Below are 23,782 nucleotides of genomic sequence, written 5' to 3'. Positions count from 1 at the left end.
TTGGGGCCACTAGGTGTCACGTGACCTGCAATACAAACTGTGTCTACTACACTAAAATCATTTCACAGCCCAGTTCTGTTACTTGGGGTGTGAATCATAGTTTCAGCTGAGACTTGATTTTCACACCGGCTATCTCTCCAAGACAGGACCTCAGCAGGAGCCTCCTCAGAGCTCTTCTCATGTCAGTTGATATTGTGGTTTTGTAGAGTATACATATGTCAACATTCTAAAAGAAAATTACACTTCAACTCAACCTCACTAAAGGCTTTTTAGGCCCCTGAAGGTCTTAGGCATTAGGGCAATTGTCTTCTTTGTGCAGTTGGTGATCCAGCTGCAGCAGCAGCAAAAGAGCTAAATGCTCATACTTCACTGCCAAGTACAGCAGTAGATACTCATTATCTCACACTTTGGACCAAGGGGGGAGTTGTAGGTTTCAGCAGTGAGGATCACTTCCGCGTTCAAAAAGCTGCAGTTCCTCGGCTGCCGCTGGGGGCTGGCTCCAGAAGGGAGCAATTCTCCATTGACCCCCGTGTTAAAATAGCCAACTTTACAGCCTAAAAAAACATATGTACAGCCTGGTACACTTTTTGTTTTTGGTCTCCATTGATAGTTTGGTGTTATTTAGGCTTAAACTTCTTACATAAATTAGACGTTGAGTGACAGCTCCATAGACGGGCACTGGCAGTTAGCTCCTTGCTAAAGCATCGGCTGGGCTAGGCGGCTACCTCCAGTTTGTTTGTTTGCCAATGTTCAGATAGATTTTAGTGACAATATGGCTGGTTGTAGTGTAGACTGTACGAACCGACCGGTACTTAGCGGTTTTTTCGGTAAGTAAATTATTTTACCTGGATGTTTCCACTAATTAGCATGTATTAGCATATTTTGCCGCTGGCTTATGACTTAATTGCCGATTTGTGGTCGCTAGAGGACCAGAGCAGCTAATGTTAGGAACGCTATTGCGATGTGTTCCGTGCTCTCAGAGTCCGTTTATTGCGGGAATACTAGGCTACAATTTTATTTCGTATCATTTTTCTGTTTAAAAAGTCCGACATTGCATGGATAGAGCAGCTCCGTCAGTAAGTGGCTGCTGTTTGTGTGCTGCTGTAACTAAGTGGATAGTGGATGGAGGCAGCGGTGAAAGCCGGTAATTTTTTTTTTTGCTTTATTTCTTATGTAGTATGACCTCAATAAAAGATTATTATTTTATTATTATTATTTCAAGTGCTGTGGCGTTACAGTTTGTAAAGAACTTACCTTCAGGTACGAACGCTCGCTGCGTGTCGCGGTCGCACGGGGTCAAGCTAGTCGGGTCGGACTCGGGGACTGTTGTGTGGTGGATGTAGCTGCGTGTAGCTGATACTTAGCTTGTTAACCTAGCTGATTAGCTGATTAGTCTTAGGCTAACTCGGTTGCTCCGAGCTAAGTGGACGGGTTCTCGGCCGGCTGAACCCGGCTGACCCGTAGAGTAACCGCCTCTCCGCCAAATATGGAAAGTACACTCCCACTAAAAATCCAAGATGGCGCAGCTCAAATGTCCATGGTTTGGTCACAAAACCGACTTCCCGAAACCAATGGGTGACGTCACGGGGGCTACGTCCATGTTTTATACAGTCTATGGTCATACTGGTAGTGACAGGGAACCAGAGCAGCTCATTAATGTGAAGAACAATATGGAAGCAGGAGCAACAGTTTTTATTCTTACACTGAGTGAAATGTTCACATGGAAGAGGACATGTATTTCACATATGGATCATTTCTGATACATTTCCCAGAATTCAGTCTGACACACTGGGGATCTTTAGAAACTTTGGGATCTCCAGTGGAATTTAAAATGAACTTCTGTGGGTTTGGACAATGGTTGGCATTAGAACACGATATATCATATACATGGAGACACTGGTGGGTCTGAAACACTGCAGGAGTCAATATCTTACTGTTATTATCCACCCAGAAGGCTGAGGTTTAAGCAATGGCCTGAAGTGAGTGTGGTTTATTGTTGAAGGTTAAGAATCGAGATGGTTGCAAAACAGTTGAAACAACAAAAGCAAAAGCATTTTTAAAATTTGTACATCTGCATTTTAAAATGAAGGGCAGATAATCATTTGTGTTGTCTTTCTATCCGTGAAAGAAAAACAAAAATCAGGAGTAAAAAGATGAGCCAATCAACACTTCATATTTAAAACAACACTGTTAATGGCCTCACAGAACATGTCTGACAGCCTTTTCAAAACAAAATCCTACAGTGAAAGTAATGCAGCCATATTCTTGAAGAGAGTGCTGACAGACCTGTCAGAGGTGAGCGGGTGAGTGGACTTCATGACAGAGTGGTGCTCCTCAGCTTTCTTTCACAGACTGGTTTGTTTGGTATCACCTCCTTCCATCTCCAAAGTCTTATCATAAACCCAGTCGCCTTTGTCCTCCCTGCAACGCAACACAGCAAGAAGCAGACAGGTTAGATGTTTTACCCGCAGTTATCAGGGAGTTGGAGTGAGCCATAATGCAGGAAAATGTGTCCTGATGCAAGACGGTGATGGATGTGGTGGAGAACGGTGCGGCAGTGTGAAGCAGAGTCCATTACTCTGTAAATGTGGACACCTGAGACAGAATTATACCCTAACAGCTTACTACACAAGAAAGGATAGGCTCCATCCATCGGCCAATCATAATGAGTGACCTCTGTGAGCCAAGGTGTAGTAATTAATTAAAGAGAGAAAAGCTATAATGTAGTCAACATTATCTCTGCCTCTCGTTTGTATGTGGTGCTGTTTGTAGTATAGTCTAATGCAATACACAGTATTTCCTGTCAGTGTAATCACCACCCATATAATTCTACCATGAAGATTTCTGTTTATATAAATCTGAGTTGACTCAGCTGTTTTCGAGTCCTTTGCTTGTGGAGGATTGAAATATACAGTGTGAAAATGCATTTAGGTGTAACTGGCAGGACAAAACACTCATATAGGCAAGTAGACTTTGTAAAACCAGGCCATCAGAAATGTCAGGAGTCTAACTTTGGTGTCCCTCTGAATCTCTGAAGAATACACCACCTGATCTGTGGCATCACCTGTACCAAGATACAACACTGGGAAGGAAATCACCTTTGTTTACTACACAAAGGAAGAACACCTGCCATCAAAACAGGAAGAGAATGTTGCTTTTGTTTTCCTTGGTAGTGGTATCAGTAGCTTTCCCCGGGTACTTTAAATGACAGAGGGAGACTGATAGACACCAAGGTATAGCCAGAGAGACCATGATCCCACAGCTCTGAGATCAGGGTTTCCACTTCAAACTGGAATTCTCACAGTTGTTTCATGCTTTGGACAGGAGCCAGGTTTGATAGCTGCAGATATGCTGTTAACGCTACTGAAATGGAACTAATTTGTGTGTGTGTGTGTGTGTGTGTGTGTGTGTGTGTGTGTGTGTGTGTGTGTGTGTGTAGCTGACCTGTTCCTCTTGAGCAGCCTGTGAATAATCAGGATGGTGAACACGATGAAGAGGAAGCCAACTACAGCTGTCAGACCCACCAGCCAGGGCTGAAGAGTCACTGACTTAGATCCTGCTGCTGCTCTCATTCCAGTCTGCACACCTGAATGAACACACACACACACCTTTTAAAACATGCTACATAAATATTGTTCTGAATGATGGATGAACAGCAGTGTTGTAACAACAGCAGTAACTGATAATACATTCTTTGATCATTCACACAGCCTTGAGGCTTAAACCTCTCCTTCACCTTCAATATCACACATCAGTTTGAGCCACACATATTATCAGTTATTACCCTCTACCCTATTTGCTTGTGGTATAATAAAGTGTCAGATTAAAGCTATTAATCTGACAGTAAATGATAAGTGCACTGCCATAATTGTTCTCTTGGTTTCAGTGTGTGTGTGTGTGTGTGTGTGAGTGTTTTTATCCCGCTGTTTGATGAGTACATTTCTTTTGTTTGTTTTTTTGAGCCATGTTGAAGACACTGTGATGTCTGAATTTAAAACTGATCTACATTCAGTGTTAGCGCCAATGTTGAGGAGAGAGCTTAATGTTACAATACTGAGAAAAACACAACGTATGAAGGCAAAACATTTTAGAGGAATAGTTGTCAAATTAGGACGAAGTTGCAATTTTACGAGACAATGTTGTACTGTTATGACTCAGAATGACATAAGTCTGTAGAAGCAGTGGCAGTAATACACCACGGCAGGTGAACATTAAAGACAAACACACTGTAACAATAAAACATTGTTAGCACACATTATATCAGGTTGGGAATAAAAGGAAAGAAAAGAGATGTTTTACCTTTGTCAGCTGAACAGCTGATGGCAGAAAGCAGCACACACAGCACAAGAAAAGACCGATCCATCCTGAATCTGACAGACCAAGTTGACTCGACACAGTACAAACCAGGACTGGACCTTCAGCTCATCTGGACTGCTGAGATACGTAAACACACGTGCACACACCTGAGTCTAATTGGGGTCAAAGTGCAGAGGGAGGTTTGTCACAGCAATCTAGGTGTGTGTGTTATCTTCTGTGTACTCATCAGAAGTTTTCAGCCACTTTCCTGGAAAAACAGGAAGAAGAACGCAAGAGTTCACAAGCTCTGAAAAGACTTGAATTTTTTTTTAACACAATCATCCAACCCAGACAAGGCGGTGTTAAATCACACCACCACACACAGCACTTTATCACACCACATTTCAGTTCTAATAGGTTGGCATGTACCAAAGAACGCCTGCAGCTTGAGTAACGAATATACATCATGTAAGTCAATGTAAACTGCAATAAGAAGTTGCTCTCCCTGAGTCTCTTCACTTGTCCAAATTTAAAGGTTAACATCAGCGTCAGTACTGAGTCTGGTACTAGTCCACTAACTACATAAACTGTAGAAAACTATTCATCACAAACACAATAGAGCAGTTAATAAAAAGGTACAGGAGAATACTGATTAATTCCTGCATATCTGTGAATCCACGCATTTACCACTTTCTTAACAAACTGCCCGTCAGTAACTCTGAATGAGCTGCTGAGCAGCATTGAACTAATATGTAACAACTCATTCGTTTACAGTTACTTATAAATGATTTACAAAAAACAGCAGATAAGACAGTGCATAAAGTTAAAGTGTATTATACTGAACAAGGCTGGATTACCAAATGTTCAGAGTGGACAAGCAAAAGGCCCCTGGTTTATTTTGTGGTAATTACTGGTCATTTTATTTCATTTCATTTGCAGTATTGGTTTGATTGGTTCTATGCTGAAGCACAGTACACACTCAAATGGTGAGTGCATTGGGGTTTTGCTTGCATTTGTACCTATATGTCCAATAAGTTCATTTGGTTGCTTACATTCTGAGTCCTTTTTAAAATGTACATTGAAATGAATAATCTTATGGATGACTATCAGAACTTTCAAAGAAACTATGTAGGTGTTAGAACACAGTATATATCATGTAGCCATTTAAGCAACATCACATGAGGGAGTGTTATTATTCAGCAATACTGAATATCAGCTCACCTGTGATTGGGCTCTATGCCTGGGGCCTAGTTGTTTTGTGTAACACAAACAGGATATTACTGATTTTTTTTTTATTACATGACCCTCTGGTTAGTTAGTTACTTTCTGTCTGTGTATGAGCCAAACTAGGTGCATTAAAAAAAAACTTTTGTAGGCGTTGCAATAACACACATTCAGCCAGAACATAGTTAAACATTGGATCGTGGTGTTTTTTTTTTTTTTTTAACGGTTACAATTTATGTGGAATATGTAAAACCTGCAAGCCAAGTCCGAGAGGAATATTTTATAAATAATTTTATAATTTGAGAGGTCTTGTTCCAAATCTTTTTGTTAGTGAATGTTGTAGAGATGGAGCTTTTATTCTGAAGGGTTCTGGACGGAAGGGTTATTTCTGTGGCTGCTGGCGGGCGGAACACAGCCGGTTTGGGTGTGGAGCCCAGAGATAAACATACACACGCAGCTTGGTGCTACATAGACTACTTTCCCTTAACACGCTGACAATGTCTGGGTTCAGACGGGCAGATAAGGTGGACTCTCTTGCGGGCTTCAGGACGCAAAAAACGGAACCTACGGTTCCGTACGGTCTGCTGAAGGCGGCCAGGAAGAGTGGCCAGCTCAACCTGTCCGGCCGAGGGCTGACAGAGGGTAAGTTCCACTCTTCAGCTAGCTTGAATAGCCACAGCTCCACCGACACTGGTCAGAGTGGTGCATAGAAATGTGGACATTAACGCTTAGAGTACTGAAGGCCTGTGTTTACACAGAGGAGTAAACCTGCAGCGGAGTTTAGGAGCAGTCCTCTTGTTTTGTCAAAAAAAGATTGAAAGTTTTCTGAAACTATGAATGTAACGAAGTGTGCTCTACGTGCGTTCTTGTATGTAAAATCAGCTGTTCTCCAGGGAACAGCTTTCTTTCAGCCACCCATAAATCATACGGGATCTTAGACCACATGATCTGACAGGCCTGTGTATGTGGTAGATTAAATAAATGTGGGGTTTATACTATAATCTGTTAACATATGACGCTCAAAGACTGAGTCAGGAGTTGCCTCATTACCTGTTGTGTATAATAGTTTCCCTCCTGTTCACTGAAGGATGACAGGGGGTAAATGCATGACATTTAAATCAGCTGATTACTGCTGCATGGGTTTCTTCTTGACTGCAAGTCAATGCCAATCATTGGTCCAGAATGATGAATGGAGGCAGTGTCATCCTGCCTTTGCACCCATGGGTGCCTCTAAAATGGCCTTGTATGCCACTTGATTGATAGATTGGTAGATCGATAGATTATATATATTAACACTCATCTCAGTCCCTCAGAACGTGTATCGTCTAAATATTGACACACCAGAGGAGGCCCAGCAAAACGTGTCCTTCGGCGCATCGGATCGCTGGTGGGAGCAGACTGACCTCACCAAACTACTGCTCTCATCCAATCAGCTTACACAGCTGTCTGATGACATTAGACTGCTGCCTGGACTCACTACACTGGATGTAAGAAACACCACCTCAGTCAGTGAGAAGCCTGACTCAGTAACTCATCCACCAAGCAGTACACTGATCCTACATGTGTTATAATTATGCCAATGGAAAAAGGCACATTCACTCTCAGGATTTCAGATTTGTTTGGTACCAAACTACTTTGACTTCATAGTAGAAATTCAATAGGCTGAATGTGTTTTATCTTTAGATTTTAAAGGCGCTAAAACAACACTAGGCATTTGTTATAGCTGCTATGATGGTTGCAAACCAAATGTTATTATCTGTTTGCAGGGACCACCAGTGAAAGTCATTTTAAATGCTATAAAATGACCCAGTTCACTTGTAATGTGGTCCCCATCCTAACGCATTAACCTTCTAATTCCACAGCCTACTACCCACTGAGTCACTAACTCACCGAGTACATACATATCATCTGTTTGTCGCTGCCTTTTGTTTCTTGTACATATTGATCAAAGTAGTGTTACTATGAGACATCAGTGTTAATTATCAGACGTTTGAATTGTAGCTGATCTGAAATGTTCATTTGCTCTGGCAGCTCCATGACAACCAGCTGAGCAGTTTACCCAGTGCTTTGGGAGAACTGCAGGAACTCCAGCAACTACGACTTAGGTACAGACATGTACACTGCAGACCTAAGAGTTTGTATGACTAGGCTTTTGAGTTGAATATGAGATCATGATCTAATGATGATGTGCAGAATACAGTTCAGATTTCAAAATGTAATATATGTACAAGAAGTCCAAAGTTATACTGCTTCATCAAGGTGTTCTGGTGACTTGACCAATAATATTAGATCTTAGATCTTACCTTAAATCTTGCGGCACCCTGGATACTTGTTGTGGCACCACCACTCTGACTTAACTAATTTAGATTAACAACCCTAGTAAACACTAAACCCTGAGTAAGACTGACTACAGAGGGAAAAGTGAATGGAAAATATATTTATGATTTTAAGATAAACTGAAATCTGATGTGATGTATTTGTTCCCCTGTGTGTCCAGTCACAACCAACTGACTTCACTGCCAGCGGAGCTGTGTTCTCTGAAGAACCTCCATAGCCTCACAATCCAGCAGAACCTGCTAGAGAGCCTGCCAGAGGAACTGGGGCAGCTGAAGAACCTGACGGAGCTGGTAACTAACACAAACTGTATGTGATGTATTAGACTCCCACCAGACTCTTTCTACTATGTGGTGTGATTGGCTGATGGACGTGTCCTGTTTGTTGGGATCGGTTGAAGGACTTGTCCAACAACCATCTGACGTGCTTGCCGTCCAGCCTGGGCTGCCTCACCTCCCTGCAGAAGCTGAACCTGAGTCAGAACAAGCTCAGCTGTCTGCCTGACAGCCTGGCCCAGCTCAAACGTAAGACCAGCTGACTGCCTGTCAGCTTTTCTGCTTCTTTACATGGCTGCTTTTCACTCTTGGTATAACCTAAATCTTGGAACAGTACATGCCACTCATGCTGACTTGAATCTGTGCGAGCCTCATCAACAATACAGTCTTATAACATATGTAACACAACTTCCTGTTAGCGTAATGCAAATGTTAATAGTACTATATTGTAAAATTTTTTTTCACTATCTCCATTAGCAGCTGCTGTTTGATTATCAGGCCATCATACCTGCCACCTGCCAATCAAAGACCCTTCACCTGTTGCTGAGTACCTGTGTGACCGATGTCTGACTTGGTTTGACAGATGTGAAGCTGTTGGACTGCAGCAGAAACCAGCTGACTGACATTCCTGCCAGCCTATCAGAGATGCTCGCTCTGGAGCAGCTCTACCTCAGGCACAACAAGCTCCGCCTCTTACCAAAGCTCCCTGCCCCTGCGCTCAAGGTAACCATAGCAACATGAGAGTATCACCATGTGTGGTGTGAATAATGCTGATAGCATTACATTTGTGGGCAGATTTACTGAGCTTTCTGCTTTTTATCTGCTCTTGGAGTCGTTTACACTCACTGAGCACTTTATTAGGTACACCTGTACCTGCACACCTGCCTATTCATCCCATTATCCAATCAGGACAATACATAAAATCCTGCAGAAACAGCTCAGGAGCAGACCTCAGAATGGTCAGCACTACAGTTAGTGTCTAATAAACAAAGTTAACTTGAAAATAAGATTCAAATCATTCTCTACTGTTTATTTAATTGTTTAATTGTGTTTTACAGGCTTGTCATGATTGAGTATTGAACATTGATCATTTCCATCCTTATTTTATGTCAGAGAATGTCAAAGCTTTCATCTAGATTGTCTTAAATGTTATTCAGATATCATGGCTTTAATAACTATAATTGTGTGTATGTGTGTAGGAGTTGTATGTTGGGAACAACCAGATTGAGCAGTTGGAGACAGAGCAGCTGGCCTGCCTGGCAGCCATCTCTCTTCTAGAACTACGAGACAACAAGATCAATTCTCTCCCTGAACAGATCACCTTACTGAGCACGCTCACACGCCTCGACCTCACCAACAACGACATTGCCACGTAGGTCACCGGCATCACGGCACCATGACCACCTATTAGCAGTTCACTGCTGCCTATATTTTATCATTAAATCCATTTCAAATACTCTGTTTCTGATGTTAAGTGATATAATCCTGAATTATTTCAGAGCAATGCATGCACACTGTGCTGGCTTAAGCTAACATCTAACTCAGCACTGTTGAGTCCTCCAGAGTAAACGCTAGCAGCTGAGACTTTAATGAGGGTTTGTCTCTGTCAGTCTTCCAGCGTCTCTCAGCCTGCTGCCAAATCTGAAGGTGTTACTGTTGGAGGGAAACCCTCTGCGGGGGATCAGGAGAGACCTCCTCACTGTGGGTGACACACACACACACACACAGTAAAACAGCCTGGATATATATATATTTATATATAAAACACATCAGTGCAGTCCTACATTCTACACTGCATTGTAATGGATGGGACCCAGAAATTATAACTGTAAACGAAAGTCAGAAACATTCGTATTCATCATTCATTTCCTAACTGCTTACACTCCTCCTCTGTTGTCCTCATCGTAGAAAGGAACCAATGAGCTTCTGAAATATCTAAGAGGAAGAATTAAAGGTAATTAAAGTTTGATCTTTGTGCTGACTGGAAACTGTGTTGACCACTGAACCCAAAACAGTTGGGCTGACAGGTACAAGGAGGGGGTGTGGTGTACCAGGAAGACTGAAAGGGCATAAGGCTTCACAGATGATAGCTGTGAGGAAAACTCAAGTCATCGATATTCCCAATGTCATAAACACCTCGAAATGAGCCGTTGTATCAAATAAGAGTTAAGAAGCCCTGAAAGCAGTGTCAGTATTTTTGTGCCGTTCATGTAGCAGCCATGTTCAAACAGAGAAGGATTGCAGTGTTCATGCTCTATGACCCAAAGAGGCAGAAGGCTTTTTAGCTGCATGCAGCCAGTGAGCAGCTTTCAGTGAAATGCCATCTGAGATGACTGTATCCAGATCTCTGAAAGCATCCGCTGGAACATTACATCAGAGAAAAAGAGCCTGGAGCCTGAATGAACAGCGCAGACAGAAAACATTCAGTTACAGAGATTGTAATGATATTGTGAGCCTAATGTACCAAATGAACAGCAGTGAGCCCCTAAAGTTGCCAAGTTTAGTTTCCAAGTGACAGAGAGCTTAAGATTTAAACCTTTACAGGCCTAAACTCTACAGACTGCGCTGACTTCACTCAGTGTCCAAGCTTTACTGAAGCTCCTGGTTAGACCAGTTCCATCCTGAATCTATTACATCTGCCAACTTTTCTCACTCTGCTGAACCTGATGTGTCTGTTCTAGTTCAGCAAAGCTAAAAATGTGTGTTTGTGTTTGCAGAGGAGCCTGAGAGAGCAGATGAAGGACATACAGCTATGACGTTACCCAGCCAGGCCAGCGTCAATGTGCATAACATTAAAAGTCTCAAGTTATTGTCGTACAGGTTAGTGATAGACGTTTGTGTCACACATACAGCTACAGCATACATGGATAATGATATACACTGATTTCATCACCACCTTCACGTTTGACTCGGTGTTTCTGTCGAAATGTTGCTGGTTTACGAGACGAATTGTTGTTAGTTGTATTCTAGTTAGTGTGTAACCAGAGTGTAACTTGGTGTGTGTTTGGGTTCAGTGAGAAGCAGGCGGCTGTTATTCCAGATGAGCTGTTCGATGCTGTGGCAGATCAAGGTGTTACCACTGCTGACTTCAGCAAGAACCAGCTGACCTCCATACCTCCCAGGTACACACACGACAATACACACAATCACACACACACACACCTACACTCAGCATGGGTGGGGTTGAATATTGCTAATTTAATACCACTGAATGATGTTAGTTTGAGAGGGACAGGTCCTGATATGATGTCTTCCTTACATGAGGATTTTATCTCAATTTTCATGAACAGTAATACAGTAACGTGGAGGTTAAACCATGAACGCCGTTACAAATGAGTTTAATATTCCCTGTCAGACAGAAGAGTGTCATCAACACACCAATTACTGAGAACAAGCTGATAGATTGCTCTGATAACATTTTATTAAATCAGGATCAGATCTGATGGGGATGTGAGTGTGTTACTTCCTGTACAGACTGTGAAGGCTGTTGGAAACTGTCCGTCTCAGCTGAGGCTTCTTCTCACTGTGACCCCCTGCTGCTGCTGCCGCCTGCTCTCGTCCTCTTCGTCCGGACGCGACGCAGTTCATCCTGAACGAGCCTGATGTATCACAAAAGGAAGCTGTTTGAACAGATATGATGCCCAAGACTAACCGTGTGTGTGTGTGTGTGTGCGTGTGTGTGTGTGTGTGTGCAGACTGTTGGAGCTCCACTCTTCACTGTCAGACATAAATCTGGGTTTCAACAGACTGACCTGCTGTTCCCCTGACATCTGCAAATTACTGCAGCTGACACACATAGACCTCAGGTACACACACACACACACACACACACACAGATGAGCACACACACTTATTTGATTCTTAAATAATCTGCCCATTATTTTCTCTATGAATCACATTTTCAGTTAGATGTCAGAAAAAAAAAATGTCCGTCCCAGTTTCCCAGAGTCCAAGGTGAAGTCTTCAGATGGCTCGTATGGTCCAACAGTTCATGTACCACAGATACTACTGTGATTGTCAAACCATCAGTCTCTCTACATTTTTGGGTTTTACTCATGTCTGCTGTCCACACCCTGAATATGTATGCAAATGGAATCACAATGTCTGGACATGTCTGACATGTTAATGCAAATATCTAATCAGCCAACCATGTGGCAGCAGTGTAATACATAAAATCCTGCAGATACAGGTCAGGAGCTTCAGTAGAATATCTTTGGGATGTGTTGTTGAACAGGAGATTGGCAGCTTGAATGATGTGATCATGTCAACATGGAGCAGAAGCTCAGAGGAAGGTTTCCAACATCTGGTGGAACCAATGAGAGCAAAGGGAGGAAACTACCCCGTGTTAGTGAAGTGTTCCTAATAAAGTGCTCAGTGAGTGTATGTTTAAATGTTTTTATTCTTTCAGGAATAACCAGCTGAGTGATTTACCATCTGAAATGAAGAACTTAACTAAGCTACGCTCCATCATCCTCAATTACAACAGGTGAGTCACTGTTTCAGCACCATGTTTAACCATGCTAAGGTAAAAAGAACACTGTAAGAGTTTGCCTCACTTGTGTCTCTTCCTCTCATGCATGACTCTCCTGTGGTTCCTCACTCTTAAGCTCCTCAGGGAACCTCCTCTGTCCTTGTTCCTCTGAGACACATTGAAGTGACTGTAGCATTCTCAGTGATGGTCAGAGGAGCGAGGACAGTAGACTGTCCCATGGTGGATCCATCAGTCTCCTGCTGTTTGTCATGATCTTTGTCCTGGTCGCAGGTTTAAGTCCTTCCCTGAAGTCCTCTATCAGATTGAATCCTTGGAGACGGTGTTGCTTGGTAACAACCAAGTGGGTGGGGTGGATCCTAGTCGTCTGATGAAGTTGGTTCACCTGTCAACGCTGGACCTGTCAAATAATGATCTGCTCAACATCCCCCCTGAACTGGGCCTGTGCTCTAGCCTCAGGTAGGAAGCACAGGGAGCACACACACACACTGTCCTGTGTCCACTGCTTTCTAGGAGTCCTATTATGATCATGACATGTAACTGACCCTTAGTGCTTATTTCCAACTTTTTCCTCAAAGTGCTGAGGTTTAAGTGCAGTGGATTGTTCAGTCATTGTGAGATCTGTGTGAAAATCCCAAACCCTCGATGAGGTGAAGCCTGTGTTGTCCCTCAGGTGTCTCAGTCTGGAGGGGAATCCTTTCCGCACACCCAGAGCAGCCATCGTGGCCAAAGGAACGGACGCAGTGTTGAAATACCTCCGCGGCCGCATCCCTACATGACCCCTGACCTCAGCTGAGACAGCTCCACCACCGTGATCGGTTCTTCTGCCAAAAACCTGATTGTTCTTGATTTTACACAAGTCTGCACTTCAATCCAGTGGCAAAGGCACTTCTCTTAATAAAGCTGTTGCTGAGAATTCTAAAGAGTGGTGGGAATTTTATAAGCAGGGATAGTTCACGGCCCAGTTCAGGCTCTGTGAGACGTACTCCACACGGCCGCAGACCACAGGCCCAGTAAAACAAAACATCAGCTGGAAGCAGCTATAAAACAACATGAGCTGTGTCAGCTCATTAACAGTCAGCCGAATGTTTCCAGTTCACTTCATGTTTACTGTCAAAGCTCAGTTTATGCAAATAATAAAACAAATCCTTCATAGTCCCAGTCTGCCTCCTGCTTGGTGAAGTTTTTGGTCTCTCTTTAATGACCTATTCATAACTATGTCGACTGTCCTGAGTACGTATGAGACGGCAGTGGGAAAAACTCAGCTCCTCTATAGTTTGTTTACAGTTCACAGAGACTGCTGTTTGCCCTCCTTGGACCTGGACCAGGGAATTTACAACACACACACACACACACACACACATTTTGACTGATTGTAAATATTTTCCTTCATATCCAAGTGACTTCATCTTTGTGAAATTTATCATCCAGAAGATGTGACAGATAATGAAATTTGCTCGTGCTTCGAAAGTTCCTCACCACCCTGCACAGGATGAGCAGCTACAGAAGAATGATGGACTGAAATGGGAAATAAAGCAGGCTGCTGAGAGCACTGACAGAGCAATGAGCATCGAAACTGTTAGAAATGATTTAATCCATATTTGGATTAAACTTTAGCCATAACTGTGGCCACATGAACAGTTCAGCACCTTTACTGTGAGACATCTGTAGTAACACAAACCATGTAGAAGTCCAGAGGAAGATGAAGAGACTTGTGGGCTCTGTAATCTGGATCGTGCCCCAGCTCTCCTCCATGTGAAGGTCTGATGAGGGTCTTACAGCTGACAGCCCACAGAGTCCTCCACCGCCTGCTCCTCACCCTCATCACTCACTCCTATACCTGTGTCGGGCAGTGCTGCGTGAGATGATAGAGAGATGGCGTGAAATACAGGGCCTCCAGTTCACTGACTGTTTGGAACAAACTTTATTGAAACTGTCGACCAGGACAGGTGCAACCTGACAAGCTGAATATTTTTCAAAAAAGTATGGAGAGCATCTCCCAACGGTTAATATGCCAGTTTGTGTTTTACAATCCTCAACCACGTGACATATTAACCATCTACAAACAAAATAATAACAACAACAAAAAAAACAAATCTGGATACCAGCTTTGATCCATCACTTCTATATTACTGAGGAGCTTTAACTATGATTTCCTGACTGTCCAAACCGAGAAGTCAGCCGTGATCTGATCTGTACTGTTAAACTGTGGAGTCTCAGCTCTGATCACTGATGACTGATTCTCCTCTGCCTCTTCGCTGCAGGTGTATAAAACTCTGACACTTATAAACTAACACGGTTACAAACCAACAAAATCAAATGACTCGTTTATTGTTCAACAAAATAGCACAGACATAAGAACATTAACATCATCTGGCCATGACAGACAGACAAACAGACGGAGACAGACAGACAGACGGATAGTGACAGATGGACAGCAGAAACTACAGCCTTGGAATCTCATACAAACTACCAGTAAAACACAATCAGCACTCTGAGAAGTGCTGAGTCCCTCTAACTCTCCCATGCCACTACAAGTCAACACACACCTTGTAAGAACCCTAATGTAATAAAAGCCAGGGTGTGTGTGTGTTTTTTTTTTTAATTTGTTTTTGTTTGTTTTGTTTGTTTGTTTGTTTGTTTTTTTGGTGATGGTAAAGGGATGGATGCCTCTGGTTGGCTCATACAGAATGTGGACGGCTGATGATGAGTCTGGATCTAAAAGTCCTCGAAGCACCACTTGATACCCAGAAAGATCATTGTTGCAAAATGGCCAACCTCCTTACAATATTTACAAAAATATAAAATGTAAATAAAAATACAAACTAATTCTGTTTTTAAAAGTATTCTTGTTAAGAAGGGAGGACTGAGGTGTTGAAGGTTTGCTGGAAAACTGGCTGTCTCTCGATGGTGTCGTCCTCCAGACAGAGCGGGAGCTGCTGAGCTCTACTTATCTGTCTTCTGTTTCTTGGGTTCAACTTCATCCTGGAAATCACAGGAACAAGGGGAGAAGTGTCATCTCAAATATAACAGCAGTAACCACAACCACAGAGCGTTCAGGTGGAGCTGGATGCTGCTCATCACAGCTCCACACTCACTGACATAAGGAAAACTCAAAAAGCTAAACCACTTTTTGTTTGTAGTCTTTTCTTATAATGCAAATGCTAAATGAACATTTAGGTATAATGATAAACAGAAATATAGAATCATAAATCTATTATTTATTATTAATAATGAATGCTTAAATATGGCATGGTGAACTTGTTGTTGCAGATGTACCACTGAACTTTCAGAGATCTTAGCGATCATCTGAGCCTCCATCTTTTTTTTTTTTAAACGAAGGCTTCCATGTCTGTGAGTTGTATGTTTGATCCTGTCTTCTTCTTTCTAAGTGCCATCAGATCACATCTCACTGTCCACACTGAAAATGTTGTATTGAATGGAAACCTGAGTACAGTCTGCACGTGGGTTGAAGAGCCTCGTAAAGTCTGAGTACTCGCTTGGCTTTAACACTGCCCGTAAGGTGCTAAGAGGGAGGGTTTCCTGCTTTACACCCATGGACCTGTGATCAATGTACTGCAACATTTTTTTATACCCATCCCACATTAGGAATGCAACAACAGAAGGTGCTCTCAGAACAACACAATGAGTTTAGTGATTCAAAGGTCATCTGAAAAAAAAAAAAAAAAGCTTCAGTGTTTCTTCCTCTCCCCCTGGTGGTAGAGGATCTAACCACAGCTTTAGTCTTAACTGCCAAAGTTTGTCCCTGAGAATTCTGCCTCCACTTCAGTACAGTGGAGCTGAATGGAATACAGTCTGTGGTGCTCACAGCAGTAAGAATGGCATTCAGTCTCTCCCTCATTCGCTCATTCATTCCTGGCTGTCTAACAGACACTGAGTGGTTCACACTGCAGCGAGCAGTGAGCTGAGATTTCAGCCTCTTCTGAATCATTGTCATTTTGTCACATCACACTCATTTTTGCATCTAAATGCAATGCATTATGGTATTGTTAGCAGAGGGTAGTGTATATGCCATGGACCACCATACAATAATGTTCCACTGCTGGAAGTTTTGAGGAATTTATATACAGAATAAGCTTTAAGCTTAAACAGAATAATTTCTCATGGCCCTGGTTACACTGAATGACTCATCACACACACACACACACACACACACACACACACACACAGTGTTTCAGTAAGGAAAAAAATATGTTGTGACCTTGACACTATTTTCCATTCTCCTCCATTGTACTGTCATGAAGGCATAATACTTCTTTGCTCGTTGCACTTTCTACAGCCGAAGGCATTTATGAGTGGCAACTCTTCCTCACCTCTTCATCATCATCATCCTCAGCTGCTCTTTTCCCCGTTGGCCCATCAAGGTCGTCGTCTTCATCGTCCTCCTCATCACCTGAATACACACAGATAATCACAGTGACGCTGGATGAACCCAGGCTTCACGTCGCCACCTATTAACATGACCTGGATAACACTGCTCCCCTCACATTATTATGTGGTTCCAACTAAATTATTATGGGATTTTATTAAACCCACCTGCAGGCTCCTCTTATCCATTATTTGTGTTTTTCTCAATCTGAGATACTTGAACGTGACTGTGAAGTGATGCCTCATTAACCTTAGAGTAGCAGAGCTCATGTGCTGATGATGGTGGGACGGACACACAAACACACACACATACCCACACACACCACTGAAAAATCTCCCATAGGTTTTTAAGTCCCTAGGGGACCCCTAAAATCCCCTAAAGGTCCAATGAAGGACTTTGGGCCGCCTTAAAGGACCACTAAAACCTTCTAACCTCCTCCTTTAACTGTCTAAAGAACCTCTACAACCTTCTTAATGACCATTAAAACTACATGTAGTGACCATCAGAATGTCAGTTAATATGAACTGCATATTAGGAGCATATATGAGCAGAAAATGATGCTGTGATTAAAGTATTTCTGTATTACATAAACATCTAATTTCATTTAGCCCAATTTAATTCACAGGGATTATCCACTAAAAACAACATGAGTCTTAAAAGCAGCAACGGGAACTTGTTGCTGTGTTGACCAATGCAAAATGCTACAGAATTTAATTATATTTAAATGAACTTACACGAGTATGGGTTTAACTCCCACTAATATTAAGTGTACTGATGTCAGCACAGTCTCAAGGACATTATGCAGTTGCACACTCTGGCCACTGGGTGGCAGGCTAGCCCTTCTACTGAATAAATAGGAAGTCAGTGAAATTACCTGGCTTAGCTGATCCACTGAATGTGTAGTTCTGTGTCAGTGACAGTTAGAGCATAGTGTTTACATGTTTACATTACACAGCACACACTTTGGACTGGATATAATCTGTGTGTTTCTGTGTGTATGTGAGTATTCCTAAATAAGTCTGTGAACATTCTATACAAATAAGCAATCATTTAAAAATAGGACTCTGAAACTCTTCCTGGGAACCAAAGTCGCTAATATTTAGAAATAATATCAGTGTTGGTACCACAGCCTTTACTGTCTTTCTCTCGTTTCTTCATCCCCTTTTTCTTCAGCAAGGTATGAAGACACCTACCCTCTCCATCCTCCTCCTCTTCCTCCTCCCCCACGTCCTCGTCGTCCTCCTCTACCTCGTTCTCCTGCTCTCCATTCTCCTCGTCCTGATAGGGTGAGACAGAGTTATATTTGTCACCAGCACAGAGACGAGGATCGTTCGTGTCCTCCAAGCGGAGAGTGAAAGAAGACGAGCTGTCTTACAGTTTTGCCGTTGGCGGCAGCATCCTCTCCGTTCTCAGTCTCTTCAGTCTGTTTCTTCTCCTTCAGCTCCTGAAAGCAAACGTATTCTTTTACACACACACGTGACCAGTTTTATGAATGTAGTGTAAATAACACAAGGACAAAAGAAATGAGCTAATGACCAAACCTGACAACGCAGGACATTTTCTGCGTTTTCAGAATAAATTCATTTTTTAATCATCGTTGTTGTGAAATGCAGATAATTAATTGGTTACTTAAACTGAATTTGTGTCATGTTTGTTTCTATACATGTTCATTCACATTAACCTATTTGGACTGTAGCACTTGAAAAGTGTGTTGTTGTGAAATGAAAGACATCCTGTCAGTAATCAGCAAAAAAATCTAATGGAAATTATTAGGCACTGGATGTCTATAAAGTCTGATCTTTACACATCTTTAGCTATAAACCAAACAGATAATACTCCAAAACGCACTTTGGTCCAGTTCCAGTTGAAAAACAGGAACCTGTTGAGAAAGTATTGATTTGGCATTAGCTCCAGTCCCAGAGCCGGGCTTTCTGATTGGTTACAGACACAGCTGTTTCCCGCTGAAAAAAGGAGGGAAACTCTCGGAGGTGTTTTCCCCTCCATCCTCCTCACCTTCACGGAGCTGAGCCGCAAGTTGCCTTTTACAGTCAGGTGGTAGTTTGAAGCTCAGAGCTCCTATTGGTCGGTTGTTTCTAAGTCCCTCCCATCTCCTGCTGGCTGCCTGAAACCTGACACAGTGTGTCACTGCTGCCGCTCAGTCAGAGCGGAGCCTGGTGGAGAAACCACAGACACAGCAGTGCGGAGACTACAACTCCCAGCAGCACAGAGGCTGATTATTCTCTGTCAGCTAATCAGATCAGGTGCCAAAGCAAACAAATGTTTCTCTTCTGACCAAGTTCCTCAAACAACCACCACCACCCACCCACCGTGCTACGGGCCTTCAATTCAATGCACAACACCATATCTCAATATAATCCGCTACGTATTAGTATTACAGCATTATACCACTTATTAAGACATGTTTCCAGGGCATCTGTTCCTGTGTCCAATGTCTCCACGCTTCCAACACACGTAGCATAAGACCTACAGAAGAATCCACACACAATTAATCGATCTGTCGACCATGTGTTAGATGAATAGCAGGCCTCAGTCTGTGTAACTTAATTTAAATGTCAGTGAGGCTGTCACAGTTTGAGCATCCAGGTACCGATCTTTACTCCTTGCAGTCAGACAACTACAGCAGGGCATACACCTCTTTTTCAATATCTATCTATCTATCTATCTATCTATCTATCTATCTATCTATCTATCTATCTATGTTTCGATCGATCGATCGATCCTCGACTGGATGACATCCTGCTGTACGGTGCTCTTCTTTGCAGAGCAGCCTTTTTCCCTCGCGCCCCCCTGCGGCTTGCAGTCGAACCGAGCGCTGCACGCGCAGCTCAGTGAGACAGGCACGACCCTGCCCCTCGCGCACCAGCTGCTTGAAGTAACGGAAGGAGAGCGCGGGCTCTGTGGTACATACACATAACTAATCAGGCTAACACTTCCGATCACTTTGCTGTAAACTATCACCCTGTTTAAACGAGACACACTTTTCTTTTTCTTCTTCTTTTTTTTTTTTTTAAGTGACGACGTCTCAGAAACCGAAGTGGGGGGGTGGTGGTGGTGGTGGCGGAAATCAATAACAATAACTGCCTCGGCATCCCACACTCACCCTGACCAGCAGGTATGGGAGTACGGGCAAACCTTATCAAAGAAAACAAATGTGAAGAAGAAGGAGGCTGGGAGGAGCGACCCTCGGCGGTGCGCTGTCGCCCACAATGACAACAGAAACACGGAGAAACACTGAGCCGTGCGCGCTCACAGCGATCACCCGGAGCTCTCGGCCGGCGGTCAGGACGAGCTCCGGGTGAATAAACTAAGATTATTGTTCAGTCGCGTCACCGATTAGAGTTACAACCTGCAGGGACTAAGCTGGATAGTGCGGTTATTATCCAGGAATAATAAGCTGTGTATTAGTAGCCCACGTCGTTTCACCACACAGCTCTGTCCGAACTCCGAACAAAAAAAAAAAAAAAAAAAAAAAACTCCTTCGAAATATCCATTTAATATGACACTGACATTTTGGTGTGAATATATACATATATATACCTATGTCCGTGCGAATACATGTGACACAATACCAGTGCTGAAACATCAGCAGTCATCTCGATATTTCTATTTTTTTAAGCAGCAGCAGTTTTAAACCAGCCCTGGCTGATTCCTCTTTATTAGCTCACACAGTTTTGCATCCAAACCACTTGAGTGGGCGGTAGCGTGGTTGAATTACGAAAGTCTTTATTTCCATTCAAAATAAAGACTGCATTAACGAAGAGTGGCATTAAATGCAACAGTTCATTTTTTTTTATTTACTCTGCCGATTCAACTGTTAAATCTTTCAGTGAGTTTTGGCGACAGGCTGACACGGACTATACTCTCCACAGAGAAACAGACCTGGATGGAGCAACTATGGAGTCCGTAAATCTAGTTTGTAAAAAATGACAGATAGGCATGTTCTAATCTCTTCATGTCTGATTCCCTGTGGAGGGGACTACAGGCTCCAACCCGCCTGAGGAAGCTGATTTATTTTCTTTTTCTTTTTTTTTTTCTTCTTCACCGGTACCTTAAGCAGCCTGTCCTCACTCCTCATCCATTCTCACAGCTGCTTTTTACCTAGACATTTAAATGGACCACAACGCTACGGAGTTTAATATCAAATTCTACCCCATTTATGAGCCAAAGATTTGGGATAGTATTTCATAAACCGGGAGTCTTCTTTTTATGTCGACACTGTGCTTAAAATAGGCAAATTACTAATACAGTTAGCCCGTAAATGGAGGCAGGAGTTAGAAAAAGCATTGTGTCCTTATCTCTTCCTCTCTCCTCCTTACCTTGGCGCTCAGTTCTCCGCTGCTTTCCACTTTACTGTCCGCCATGTTCGTGATATAAAAAGAAATGAATATCCAGTCAGAATATTGCAAAAAAAAAAATGTAGGGAATAGAAAAAAAAACAACAGTCGTAGAGTCCTTCAAACAAATAGCGCAGAAGAAAGACGTTGTCCTGCCAGCGGCGTGTCCACCAGCCGGAGCTGCTGCCTTTATACAGCAGTGGGAGGCGAAAGGTGTCTGGAGCTGCACGCTGATTGGTCCATTAGCTTTGAAAATATTCAGCCTGCAATTGGCCAGAGGGAAACAATAGACAACCCTCTCTCCTGTCTGTGTGTGTGTGTGTGTGTGTGTGTGTGTGTGTGTGTGTGTGTGTGTGTGTGTGTGTGTGTGTGTGTGCAACACACACACACGCGTGCACACTGTAAATCAAATACATGCCCTGTATTTCTATCACGCACACACACACACACATACGCACGCACGCACGCACCCACTTCATAGCTTTAATCCCTTAATGAGTCGTGCAGACCACAGCACACTGTCACCTCAGTCATGTTCTCAGCCTGCTATTGGCTAAACCGACCCACTGTGGCGAGCAACTAAGATTTCTACTACTACTACTGCTGCTGCTGCTGCCCCTGGTAGATACACTGCTGCACCTGTGCAGAGGAGCTGCCCCCTTTTGAAAAGTGAAACCAGTCGTGCAAAGTGACTCATTTTGGACATTTAATGTTTGTAGCTGGTCCAGGACCTGCTACCTCTTCACAGACTCTTCACAGACTGTTGGGTAGAGCGGTCGATCATCTAATTGAATCAGTGTATATGTTTGAGGTGACCATCTGCTTTAAGAGTGAAATCTTTATTATCTAGTGTCAATGATTGAAAGAGCAAAAAGTTTTCCTCTGAAGTTGGATTAAAACTGCACAAAGCAGAATTACTCAAGCACAATACAAGTACTTCAAAATAAACATAAAAAGTATTCCATGTACTGCACTCTACTGTAATGTATTTTGTTCTAGTAAAAACCAGTAAGTCAAACCTGTAGTACCCATTGCTTCTATCTGTTCCAGCTAGCCTGGTACTGGTGTATCTACTAATACACCACAAAAACTGCAGGTACTAGTGCAACTATACTGCTACTGAAATTACTACAATTCCAAAACTGCACTACACTTCTGCTGCAGCTGTTACTAAAACTGGTACTTCAACAACTACCACACAATAGCTCAACTACCACTGGTACCACAACCCAGGTTATGTAGGTGACATATATGGTCAATTCGATTTTTTTCTGCCTTTATGTTATTTTCCTCTTTGACTTCTCTGTTATTGATTATTGTTTGTGCAAGTGTTTGTCTGCTTTTTTGTTTTTTATTACGATACTTAGCTATAGATGTCATGTACAGATATAGAATGAGACTGACATAGAAACAGGAAGAAAGGCACAGAGACAGAAAGAGGGAGGAGAGTACAAGAGATGGATAGACAGAGAGACAGGGAGGGGGGAGAGAGGGACGCATGGAGGGCAGACTGATGGGTGAGAGAGGAAGGGGGGGGGGGCGCAAAGGAATAACAGGACAGAGATGGGTGGGAGGGGTTGAGGAGGAAATGGGGGAGAGGTGTGTATGGATGTGTGTGTGTGCACAGATATTTAAATCATGTTCATGTGAAGCTGATCTCTGCTGCATACACAGTGATTTTCAGATACAAACCTCAAACTCAGCACTTTCATCATCCACGTTCTTCAACACAAACTAGATAATACACACTGTCATTAGGACACTGATAAAGAAAAATATAAATTCATCATCTTAATCCTATAAAGCTGATTTTGAAAAAAGGGGGAAAACTTTGTTTTTATCGAGGGTTCTTCTCTAAATCGTCAGCAGATTTGGCAGCGTGCACACAGTGGCGCGCTTTTTGTCCCTCACCAACATGGCGCCCTTTAGGGTCCATATGGCGTCGTGATTGTTGAACATCTCACCTGATTGGTTAGTGAACTGGAGTGAACATAAAGCTGACGCTTTGCGCCTGATGAGTGGCTGACACAGCTGTCAATCAGCCGGAGCAGGCCCGTGAAAGTGGGCGGGCTGTTCGGCTGTAGGTAACGGCAGGAGCGAACTCACGGCGGAGTGGATGGGGTGTTTCAAGGCAGGGAGGAAGTCCTCACTACAGAGGCCTGGTCTTTTTAACATGAAACAGAACAAAAAGATAAAATAAAATAAGATAACAGAATAAAAATAACCCATAGATGGTCTTGTGTCAGATGTCTATGTCCTCCTTGATCTTTCTCCTGTTGTCCACTGACTTCTGGGTGATGACCTTTGACCTTTCTCCAGTTGCTGATGTGTGTGTGTGGTTGTGGCCTGGTGTTCACAGAAAGAAAATGTAGTGTGTTTCTGGTGATCGGTCAGTCTCTTTCCGGACATCTGTGCTGTG

The 23,782-nt window shown here is 42.9% G+C and overlaps 3 protein-coding genes across 3 annotated transcripts; 1 reads left to right on the top strand and 2 right to left on the bottom strand.

Moving 5' to 3' along the window:
• Positions 1-2,345: 2,345 nt before the first annotated feature.
• Positions 2,346-4,383, bottom strand: smim24 (small integral membrane protein 24). Its single transcript, XM_041039486.1, has 3 exons — positions 4,300-4,383; positions 3,445-3,586; positions 2,346-2,421 (listed from the first exon to the last, which is right to left on the bottom strand). The coding sequence occupies exons 1-3, from the start codon at positions 4,361-4,363 to the stop codon at positions 2,346-2,348; spliced, it is 282 nt and encodes a 93-aa protein (XP_040895420.1). The 5' UTR covers positions 4,364-4,383.
• Positions 4,384-5,925: 1,542 nt separating this feature from the next.
• On the top strand, positions 5,926-13,773 carry lrrc40 (leucine rich repeat containing 40). Its single transcript, XM_041040078.1, has 15 exons — positions 5,926-6,162; positions 6,826-7,007; positions 7,552-7,625; positions 8,018-8,147; positions 8,255-8,378; positions 8,713-8,852; positions 9,329-9,501; positions 9,740-9,830; positions 10,038-10,083; positions 10,847-10,949; positions 11,144-11,251; positions 11,825-11,935; positions 12,538-12,615; positions 12,892-13,077; positions 13,292-13,773. The coding sequence occupies exons 1-15, from the start codon at positions 6,018-6,020 to the stop codon at positions 13,395-13,397; spliced, it is 1,797 nt and encodes a 598-aa protein (XP_040896012.1). The 5' UTR covers positions 5,926-6,017; the 3' UTR covers positions 13,398-13,773.
• A 1,155-nt stretch (positions 13,774-14,928) lies between these two features.
• On the bottom strand, positions 14,929-21,541 carry ptmaa (prothymosin alpha a). Its single transcript, XM_041040079.1, has 5 exons — positions 21,346-21,541; positions 18,384-18,452; positions 18,202-18,286; positions 16,953-17,032; positions 14,929-15,603 (listed from the first exon to the last, which is right to left on the bottom strand). Exons 1-5 carry the CDS (start codon positions 21,388-21,390, stop codon positions 15,565-15,567), a joined length of 318 nt encoding a protein of 105 aa, XP_040896013.1. The 5' UTR covers positions 21,391-21,541; the 3' UTR covers positions 14,929-15,564.
• Positions 21,542-23,782: the final 2,241 nt, after the last annotated feature.

Source organism: Toxotes jaculatrix, chromosome 6 (assembly GCF_017976425.1).
Source record: "Toxotes jaculatrix isolate fToxJac2 chromosome 6, fToxJac2.pri, whole genome shotgun sequence".
Lineage (NCBI taxonomy): Eukaryota > Metazoa > Chordata > Actinopteri > Toxotidae > Toxotes > Toxotes jaculatrix.
The sequence above is the reverse complement of the archived record's forward strand: the minus strand, read 5'-3'. Positions and strand labels throughout refer to the sequence as shown.

What these genes read in the sequence shown, in the direction of transcription:
- smim24 (XM_041039486.1), bottom strand. Translation starts at nt 4,363, where the DNA reads ATGGATCGGTCTTTTCTTGTGCTGTGTGTGCTGCTTTCTGCCATCAGC. An exon ending in CAGCTGTTCAGCTGACAAAG is followed by an intron (nt 3,587 to 4,299) that starts GTAAAACATCTC and finishes GTGTTCATTCAG; the next exon opens with GTGTGCAGACTGGAATGAGA. An exon ending in AGGCTGCTCAAGAGGAACAG is followed by an intron (nt 2,422 to 3,444) that starts GTCAGCTACACA and finishes GTTGCGTTGCAG; the next exon opens with GGAGGACAAAGGCGACTGGG.
- lrrc40 (XM_041040078.1), top strand. Translation starts at nt 6,018, where the DNA reads ATGTCTGGGTTCAGACGGGCAGATAAGGTGGACTCTCTTGCGGGCTTC. An exon ending in ACCAACAACGACATTGCCAC is followed by an intron (nt 9,502 to 9,739) that starts GTAGGTCACCGG and finishes TGTCTCTGTCAG; the next exon opens with TCTTCCAGCGTCTCTCAGCC. An exon ending in CTGACACACATAGACCTCAG is followed by an intron (nt 11,936 to 12,537) that starts GTACACACACAC and finishes TTATTCTTTCAG; the next exon opens with GAATAACCAGCTGAGTGATT.
- ptmaa (XM_041040079.1), bottom strand. Translation starts at nt 21,390, where the DNA reads ATGGCGGACAGTAAAGTGGAAAGCAGCGGAGAACTGAGCGCCAAG. An exon ending in AGAGGAGGAGGATGGAGAGG is followed by an intron (nt 17,033 to 18,201) that starts GTAGGTGTCTTC and finishes GTGTGTATTCAG; the next exon opens with GTGATGAGGAGGACGATGAA. An exon ending in AGGATGATGATGATGAAGAG is followed by an intron (nt 15,604 to 16,952) that starts GTGAGGAAGAGT and finishes TGTGATTTCCAG; the next exon opens with GATGAAGTTGAACCCAAGAA.